General features: G+C 37.0%; 1 protein-coding gene across 1 annotated transcript; it reads right to left on the bottom strand.

Moving 5' to 3' along the window:
* Positions 1-2,470: 2,470 nt before the first annotated feature.
* Positions 2,471-9,168, bottom strand: LOC125280545 (gastrula zinc finger protein XlCGF57.1-like). Its single transcript, XM_048211134.1, has 2 exons — positions 8,821-9,168; positions 2,471-3,963 (listed from the first exon to the last, which is right to left on the bottom strand). The coding sequence occupies exons 1-2, from the start codon at positions 8,897-8,899 to the stop codon at positions 2,600-2,602; spliced, it is 1,443 nt and encodes a 480-aa protein (XP_048067091.1). The 5' UTR covers positions 8,900-9,168; the 3' UTR covers positions 2,471-2,599.
* Positions 9,169-10,745: the final 1,577 nt, after the last annotated feature.

Below are 10,745 nucleotides of genomic sequence, written 5' to 3' on the forward strand. Positions count from 1 at the left end.
ATAATAATAAATAAAATAATAAAATAAAATCAGAATAAAATTACATAGTAGACAATATACTACAATAACACAGAACTAAGACTAAATTAAAACTCCTGGGAGAAAAGATACGTTTTCAGCCTCTTCTTAAAAATGATAATAGAAAGTGCAAGGCGAATATCCAGTGGCAACTAATTCCATAAGCGAGGGGCAGCAATTGAAAAAGCTCTGTCGCCCTTGGTTTTCAAACGTGATCGAGGGACATATAAGAGATACTGATCAGCAGACCTTAAGGATCTACTAGATGAATGTGGAATAATATGATCTTTTAAATAAGAAGGGGGCTTGATCATTAAGAGCTTTAAAAACAAACAACAGAATTTTGAACTGAATCCTTAAATGGACTGGAAGATAATGGAGCGATGCTAAGATTGGGGTGACATGGTCAAATTTCTTTGCTCTGGTTAACATCCTTGCAGCTGCATTTTGAACCATCTGGAGGCGAGCAAGGGATGACTGAGGAAGGCCCAAATACAATGAGTTGCAATAACATGATGTGATAAAAGCATGAATGAACTTCTCCAAATCTTGAAAAGACAAGAATGATGACCAATGACCAAAAACAATGATTTGTATAGCACATTTCATACACAATAGTAATTCAAAGTGCTTTACATAAAGAAGAACTAAATACAGGTGCTGGTCATATAATTAGAATATCATCAAAAAATTGATTTCACTAATTCCATTAAAAAAATGAAACTTGTATATTATATTCATTCATTACACACAGACTGATTTATTTCAAATGTTCATTTCTTTTAATTTTGATGATTATAACTGACAACTAAGGAAAATCCCAAATTCAGTATCTCAGAAAATTAGAATAATTCTTAAGACCAATACAAAGAAAGGATTTTTAGAAATCTTGGTTATGAGAGCCCAGGTTGCTCTGATAGTGGCCTTCAGCTCTTCTGCATTGTTGGGTCTGGCATATCGCATCTTCCTCTTCACAATACCCCATAGATTTTATATGGGGTTAAGGTCAGGCAAGTTTGCTGGCCAATTAAGAACAGGGATACCATGGTCCTTAAACCAGGTACTGGTAGCTTTGGCACTGTGTGCAGGTGCCAAGTCCTGTTGGAAAATGAAATCTGCATCTCCATAAAGTTGGTCAGCAGCAGGAAGCATGAAGTGCTCTGAAACTTACTGGTATACGGCTGTGTTGACCTTGGACCTCAGAAAACACAGTGGACCAACACCAGCAGATGACATGGCACCCCAAACCATCACTGACTGTGGAAACTTTACACTGGACCTCAAGCAACGTGGATTGTGTGCCTCTCCTCTCTTCCTCCAGACTCTGAGACCCTGATTTCCAAAGGAAATGCAAAATTTACTTTCATCAGAGAACATAACTTTGGACCACTCAGCAGCAGTCCAGTCCTTTTTGTCTTTAGACGCTTCTGACGCTGTCTGTTGTTCAAGAGTGGCTTGACACAAGGAATGCGACAGCTGAAACCCATGTCTTGCTTACGTCTGTGCGTAGTGGTTCTTGAAGCACTGACTCCAGCTGCAGTCCACATATTTTCCTTCCCTTCGCCTCTCTATTAATGTGCTTGGACACAGAGCTCTGTGAATAGCCAGCCTCTTTTGCAATGACCTTTTGTGTCTTGCCCTCCTTGTGCAAGGTGTCAGTGGTCGTTTTTTGGACTACTGTCAAGTCAGCAGTTTTCCCCATGATTGTGTAGCCTACAGAACTAGACTGAGAGACCATTTAAAGGCCTTTGCAGGTGTTTCGAGTTAATTAGCTGATTAGAGTGTGGCACCAGGTGTCTTCAATATTGAACCTTTTCACAATATTCAAATTTTTCAAGATACTGAATTTGGTATTTTCCTTAGTTGTTAGTTATAATAAAAAAAATTAAAAGAAATAAACATTTGAAATATATCAGTCTGTGTGTAATGAAAGAATATAATATACAAGTTTCACTTTTTTGGAATTAGTGAAATAAACTTTTTGATGATATTCTAATTATATGACCAGCACCTGTACATAAGAATAAAAATGGAATGCATAACAAATAAAAAAAACAAACAGTAAAAACAGAAAATACTACTAACTGGGTGAAAGAGTTAGAAAGTTTCAGGGAGTTTTTTTGTTCATCAGAGTGGATCAAAATGGATCTATCCATCAGAACGGATCTAAATGGATCTTCCTCACACTGGAGGGATAACTGTACTCAACTTTGTTGTCCATCAGAGCGGATCTAAATGGATCTATCCATCAGAATGGATCTAAATGGATCTTCCTCACGCAGAGGGATAACTATAAAAAAATATTTCTATTTGTCAGGTAGCTGTGCATTTAAACAGTGTGGAGGCCATTGAAGTCCACTATAAGGAGAATAATCCTGGAATGTTTTAATCAAAAACCTTAATTTCTTTTTGACTGAAGAAAGAAGGACACGGGGGTGAGTAAATTATCAGGAATTTTTAATTTGAAAGTGGACTAACCCTTTAAACAACAAAAAGAATGAATAAGAACACTGTTAAAGAACCGGATAGATTAGCAGCATTGGTTAAAATAGTGACATCATTAAATCCTTAATGTCCATCCCTACACAGCACAGGAGTTTTTCATGCTCTCATGTGTTTTCTGGTGCCTTTTAAAAAAGTCAACCCTTTTAAACCTCCTTCCACAAACAGGACAGATGTGAGGCTCCTCTTTTTTATGAACTTTCTGGTGGTGTCTCTTCAGTAATGATGGCAAAGCAAATGTCTTACTGCAGTGATCACAGTTAAATTCCTGTGGTTCAGAGTGAGAATGGTCCAAATGAGCTTTGAGACTTGTTTTCCATTTAAAACTCTTCCCACACAGAGAACACACGAAAGCCATGTCTTTAGTGTGAATTCTCATGTGAAGAATAAATCCTGGTTTACGGGTGAAACTCTTTCCACACTGAGAGCAGCTGAAAGGCTTTATTCCAGCATGACTTAACATGTGCTTCTTCAGGCTTGCTTTAAATGCATAAGAGTTTCCACACTGAGAGCAAGTGAAAGGCTTTTCCCCAGTATGAATTAACATATGATCCTGAAAGGATGCTTTACGTGTGAAAGAGTTTCCACACTGAGGGCAGCTGAAAGGCTTTTCTGAAGCATGAATTACCAAATGTTGCTTAAGTTGTCCTATCTGTGTAAAACTTTTTCCACACTGGGAGCAGACAAAAGGCTTTATTCCAGCATGAATTAGCATGTGATTCCTAAGGCTTCTTTTACGTGTGAAAGTGTTTCCACACTGAGAGCAGGCGAAAGGCTTTTCTGAAGAATGAGTTAACACATGTTCATCAAGTTGTTGTTTATATATAAAACTCTTTCCACACTGAGAGCAGGTGAAAGGCTTTACTCCTGTGTGAATAAACATGTGATTCTTAAGGCTTCTTGTGTGTCTGAAACCCTTTCCACATTGAGAGCAGGCGAAAGGCTTTTCTGAAGTGTGAGTTAACACATGTTCATTAAGTTGTCGTTTATATATAAAACTCTTTCCACACTGAGAGCAGGTGAAAGGCTTTACTCCTGTGTGAATAAACATGTGATTCTTAAGGCGTCTTCTGTGTCTGAAACTCTTTCCACACTGAGAGCAGGCGAAAGGCTTTTCTGAAGTGTGACTACGCTCATGCTCATTAAGATGTGCTTTCTGTCTAAAACTCTTTCCACACTGAGAGCAGGTGAACGGCTTTATTCCAGCATGAATTAACATGTGATTCTTAAGGCTTCTTATCTGTTTGAAAGTTTTTTCACATTGAGAACAGGTGAAAGGCTTTTTGACTTCTGTGTTTTGAACGCTGCTTTGTGAGTAATTGTTTTCTGTTTTGTAGCAACAAACTAATTTCTCTCCAACGGTGACATTATGAGCTTTCTGAATCTGATGTTTCTCCTCCACTTCATTCGGATCTCGTCTTTCCTCTTTGACTTTTATCAGGCCTAAAATTAAATCATTAAAATGATGAAAATCAATTAGGACTTTTGGAAAATAAAAAGAAATTCTGGTAGGTTTAAACAACAACAATGTATTAAAAACAAGACAAGTTTTTTCCTTTGCATTTTCTTAAAATGTTTTGCACTCAGACGACAACATTGTCAAAACAATCCCGTTCATATGGATCTGGGGTGCGTTTCCCAAAAGCATCGTTAGCCAACTAACATCGCAATTTCCATCGTTACTTGCATAGTTCAGCGATTTGGTGTTTCCCGAAACCATAGTTCAAACGAACATTCATAAACTGCATCACAAACTTGAGTGGTTGGAACGTCAGCTCTCGAGCTGTGGTTAGAAGCATAGTTTCCTGTTTTTATGACATGTGGACTTAATAAATCGTCATCTTGAGCAAAATAAGCAAGCTGACATTAAGTACAATGTATATCTTTTATTTTGAATATATACAAATTAGAGGTCTACAAAGAAGACCCGAGACCCGAGGACCCGGGACCCGACCCGGGACCCGTACGGGTTCGGGACTATATTTTAAATGGTCAGCCGGGTCCGGGTCGGGTCCTAATCTATTACTTCGGTTCCCGGGTCTGATTAACATAGTGTGTATACCCGAGCCGATTTGATTTGGAGATCACCCGGCCGTGTTGGGAGTCAGTCAGCGCTGTGCGTGTTTTGTAACTTGCTAAGTATGAGCCAGGAAATAAGGTGAAAAAACACGAGTGACCCCAGCCATCAGAAGCAGAGCGGGCGGAGTTAATGCAAGCGAACGGCGATCATCGAGTTTTACTATTCCTATCGTGTGCAACAGTAATGCAAACAAACTTCAAATCTCAAGAACTGCTTGTAGCCTTGCACATTCGCATTTAAATAACATAGCCTATTTCAAATCATTAACAAAATATGAACTATCACACAAATGTTTTCTGTGACGTTTAAAGCTTATGTTTCAGGTTGCTCCAGCTAACGCGCATGTCTCATGCGAGCGCACTTTCTTTCTCCTGTTTTTATAATAACATTATGCCGTCTTGTTATATCTAAAGTTTTGGTCAGACTCGGCTCAGAAAGCACAGAAATGACCGCAAATAAGTAATTCTAACGTCAGCGGACAAGTCACTGTCACTGAACAAGCAATCGTTATTATAGTTCAAAAGAGCAAACAGTCAAAGTTTTATTATGTGAGTTGACTCGAGTCTCGAGATACAACAAAATAATGCAAAACTGCAATGTCGCATTTGTCATCGTGACAGCAAGTGAACTTTTAAAGCTGGAATAATGAGTGGATTAAGCATTTCAATCGGCAAGAGAGGAATAACGGATGAACTATCCTGGCAAGTGCATCACAGTCAGGTACAAGGGAGAAAGCTATAACCTACTAAGGTAAGACAACACGTTTTATTTTCGCAACTTGTTTATTGACTTATTAATAGCAATTTGCTGTGGAATAGACCTATGTGCAGATCGGGTCCAGACGGGTCAGGTCGGGTTCGGGTCCAGCTTAGACGGGTCCGGGTAGTACATTTATGACATTTCTCGGTTCTGCACGGGTTTGGGTCCAACTTTCAAAATAATAGTCGGGCCGGGTCGGTTCCGTGTAGCACATTTACGGGTCTCTTCGGGTTCGGGTATGAATTTTTGGACCCGTGAAGACCTCTAATACAAATGTCATTTATATATTTTAGTTTGTCAAGAGATCTAAAGCACTGTGCTTGGAGAGTGCGCATGTGCGTACGTGCTCTAGTACGTCAGAACAAGCATTTGATTTAATCTGGAAATAAAGCAAAATAACCGAGGAAAATGAGAACTAGTCCTCTAATGCCATGTCCGTAATTTATAGCAAATAAATATAGAAATATAAATATAGAAATTCTAGCATTAATTTGATCTCAAACGGATTCATTTAAAGAAGTTATTACTCCACCACCTGTGTGACGTCATTCACAAATGTGGTTGAACGACAAGTTTGCGACAATACGGTTTTGGGAAACAGTCGTGACTAGCTAGTTGATTTGTTCAACGATGCATCGTACTAAGGTAGTTCAGCAGCGAGCTACATCGTTGTTCGGGAAACGCACCCCAGGATAGGTGACTAAAATTGCTGTATTCTTCTGCCAGGCCAGTAGATGGCAACGTCACTTTGTAATGAAACAGTACACATCTATAGACTGAACACACACATGCGCATAACACAGTGGTCTCAAACTGCCGGCCATTTACGAGTCTCTAACTCAATCCCTCTAGCGCCACCAGGTGTTAATCATAGCAACGGCCCCCAGCCAATTTGAGTTTGAGACCCCTGACATATCAGATTCCACAACAGGGATAATTTTGACAACGTTGTCGTCTGCATGTGAAACTTTTCAAACACACACACACAAAAAAAAAAACTTTTTCAGAACATCCTGGTCAAGTAAATGTACCCTTATATGTATGTGAAAAATATTTGTCTGATCTGCATTATTTCACAGTTGTGCCAAATTTAGTCTACAACCCCATGTTGAAGTTGCTACCTGACTAATCCTGACTGCACCCCTAATCCTAACCACTTCACCACACCTAATCCTAAACCTATCAATACTAGGGGGTAATAATTCGGCGGGGGTCAGAATTTGGCTCAATGCCAGTATTTGCAATTTAATAAATAAAAAAATGCAGTTTATCATTGTCCCAACACGCTTTTGTGTGTCTTTGTATTAGCAACTTGGCCTACATGTTTTCTAAGTACAGTAAACTAACTTCAATAGGCTACATTAAAGAGTTAGTTCACCCAAAAATGAAAATTTAATGTTTATCTGCTTACCCCCAGTGCATCCAAGATGTAGGTGACTTTGTTTCTTCAGTAGAACACAAATTATGATTTTTAACTCCAACCGTTGCCGTCTGTCAGTCAAATAATGGGGGTGAATGGTAACACAATCAGAGTCAAAAAATGTGCATAGACAAATCCAAATTAAACCCTGCGGCTTGTGGCGACACATTGATGTCCTAAGACACGAACCGATCGGTTTATGCGAGAAACCGAACAGTATTTATATCATTTTTACCTCTAAAACACCACAATGTCCAACTGCATTCAGCATTCGGTTAGTGAGATGTGATCACGCTCTGACAGCGGAAGTGATGTCTCGTGCTTATACTTCAATGAGTGCCAGACATCACTTCCGCTGTCAGAGCGTGATCAGACCTCACTAAGCGAGTGCTGAACTAGGGTTGCAATAATACTATTTTCAGGATTCACTTATTATTAAAAAGTTAAAAAAGAATAGAATTTATTTATTCAAAATAGAAATCATTTCTAACAATATCACTTTAATATCACTTTTATTTAACAATTTCACACAACCTTGCTGAATAAAAGTATTAATTTCTTTAAAAAAAAAAAAAAAAGAAAAAAAAAATTACTGACCCCCAAATTTTGAAGTATAGTGTATATTGTTACAAACGATTTCTATTTTAAATAAATACTGTTCTTTCAATTTTTATTCATCAAAGAATCCTAAAAAAAAGGATCACAGGTTATAAAAGAATTAAGCAGCACAACTGTTTCCAACATTGATAAATGAGAATGATTTCTGAAGGATCATGTGACACTGAAGACTGGAGTAATGATTCTGAAAATTCAGCTTTGACCACAGAAATAAATTATATTTTTATGTATATCAAAATAGAAAGCTGTTATTTTAAATTGTAGTTATGTTTCACAATATTACTGCTTTTTTCTGTATTTTTGATCAAATGTGCATGTTATGGACTGGGGGAATGCACAGTGCATGCAGGGGGTGTGTCCTCAATAGCCCTGCAGTAAGTAGTGTGCTGTGTGAATGTCAGGGTAAAAATTCAACTGAAATTGCATTAAATATGGTTGTTTTAACCAAAATTATGCTGCAAGATGTTCTTTTCAACTACATTTAAGTACCCTGTTATAGGATAACCTGTAATTTTGCAAATTCCCTGTTTATTCCCATCAATTCCTGTTAATTCCCATATATTCCCGTTAATTCCCATGGAAAGTTTCCAGCTTTGAAAATTCCCGGAATTTTGCAACCCTATGCTGAACGCAGTTGGACATTGTGGTGTTTTAGAGGTAAAAAATTACTGTTCGGTTTCTCACACAAACCGATCGTTTCGTGTCTTAGGACATCATTGTGTCGTCACGAGCCGCAGGGTTTAATTTGGATTTGTCTATGCATGTTTTTTTTTTACTCTTACTGATTGTGTTCCCATTCACTCCCATTATTTGACTGACAGACAGCAACGGTTGGAGTTAAAAATCATCATGTGTGTTCTACTGAAGAAACAAAGTCACCTACATCTTGGATGCGCTGGGGGTAAGCAGATAAACATCAAATTTTCATTTTTAGGTGAACTATCCCTTTAAAAGTGGCAATTCCTTATGTATCATTCAATATATTGTAATAAACAGTATATAACTTTATATATACTGTTTTTTCAGTACATTTAGACCATTAATATATGGAAAACAAAAATATGGAAATATATTTCATTCCATACATTTGCACATTTCAGACTTCAAGTAAACAATAGCAGGGTAAATGACTAGACAGATGGGAGAGCAAATTTTGCATTAGCATTTACTTCAACAGGGAAAGAAAAAAAATCCACTATTGCCAATCCATGAGATGAAAAAAATAAATAAATAAATAAAAATAAAAATAATAATAATAATATATATATATATATACACACAGAGTATTAGCTGTATTAGAAACGTGGATTTAATACGTTTGACAGTTAAGGTCTTATTTATACAAATAGATCGGCAGACACACTGTGCTTTGAAAGCATATACCACAACACTCATTAAAGATGAATCAAGAATAGACACCAACCTCCTTGTTCCTCATGTTTTATTCTCCAGGGTTCTGGTTCAATTATGTTCTCATCACTCTCCTCTTTAACAAACACCATCTTCACAGTTCAGTTGCTGCACCATTACGGATATTATTCCTGCTCATTTGAAAACTTCTAGTCACGTCTTTGAGGATGGGAATATTACAGGAATTTACTGACCCGATTCAAAATCTTTCTATAGATTAAAAGTACATTTATAACAGTTTGCATTAAGCCAGTAACACGACATTACACCAGAGAACAAGCTGAAAACTAATCTTCTTACTCTGAGGTTTAATGGTGGTTGGCAAACAAACGTATGTGACTTACCGCCACCCACTGGACTGGACTGTGAAGCGTCGAGAGAAGGGTGAATAATATGAAGGAAAAAAATAGCGTACAGGATAGTGTACAAGTCAAAGTACAGTTTTTTTTTCCTTTAAAAAACGATTTGCACAAAGAAATGAAAAGTAATTAAAATTATACACTCGCGTGTATTTACATGTACAAAAACAAAAACTAAACAAAAAAACTAAACAAAACAAAAAACAGTGATATTGGGAAGGTTTCAATAAAATAGTTTTATTGAAAAAATAAAGTTAAAGATTTGTGGAAAAACACCAAGGTGAACAAACCCTTTAAGTTAATTGTAAAAGCTCCCTTCCTTTCTTATGTGGACATTTTACATTACCACCTATGGTGAATTTGCAGAAACTCCTATTTGACAAAGTTTGTTTTGCTGTTAATATGTAGCTTATTTTCTGCTTGTTCTTTGAAAGATATATATATATATATTTTTTTTCAGAGCAATTTGGCATGCATAGATATTTTAAGGGGCAGGTTGCCAAACCAAGAGACAGCATGAGAGTGATGAATATATTATGGGCACAGAATTTAATTTGTTAAAATAATTAAAAGGGAAAAGAATGTGAATTCCATGACTAAAACTAAAATGTAATGATTAATATCCAATGCACAGTAAAGAAGGGAAAAGTACACAAAATAATAGTTTTAAATTAATTCAAATTTTAATTGAACAATGAGCCGGCTTGACAGGCATTAGTATAAACTGTAAATTTTCTGCAAATCTAACATTACTTCTCAAATAAGGAACATGTTTGATCATCCTGACAAAATTATTACATTTTCATTATATTTTTCTTATACTTTTCACCATCCAGAATAATCACAGATTTCAGTAGACCATCTGCAGAATTAGAAGGAGGGGACAGATTTTCGGCTGCTGTTTTTACTTTCTTGTTCACGTCCATCAGTTCTAAAAGAAACATTAAATCAAGTGAGAAATAATCATGAAATGAAAAGTGAAGCCCATAGTCAAGATCACTGATGAGTTCGATAGCATTTTAATCCATCAAATCTGGTTAACAACTGCTGTGTCACGATTATGGTCTATTTTTATGTCATGAAGATGATTTGTGTTATATAAATCACTAGTTTGGTCATGAAACTCTAGATGGAGCAGGCTTGACATGTAATCTGTAAGCAATCACATTGTTTGATCGCTAGTTGGCCTCTAAGGCTTAAGCTATACAAAAATGTGAGATTGTTTGACAAGACAATCCTTTCAAACATCCAACAAATATGTTGGACTAAAAGAAAAGCAAATTCATGCCTGTACAATAGAGGGCGCTTCATGCATGTTCTCTCTGTCCTCGCCTTCCAGATGCCTTCTGGTAGTTCTGCCAAAAACAAACAAGTTTCATTACCAACAGACGAGATAAATTATCAATATTTCATATTTCACAGTTTGCTCTAGACACTGTACAGATGCCTTTGTTGTTTCCATGCTTGTCCTGAGAGTGAGTGAGTCTCTGTTCAACTTTACAGAACGAGCTCCAGCACCTCAAGCAGACGAAGAGCGATAACTAAAATCTAAATTTGTTGTTAGACCTTAGAATGTAGG

This window comes from Megalobrama amblycephala, linkage group LG1 (genome assembly GCF_018812025.1).
Source record: "Megalobrama amblycephala isolate DHTTF-2021 linkage group LG1, ASM1881202v1, whole genome shotgun sequence".
NCBI classification, from domain to species: Eukaryota; Metazoa; Chordata; class Actinopteri; order Cypriniformes; family Xenocyprididae; genus Megalobrama; species Megalobrama amblycephala.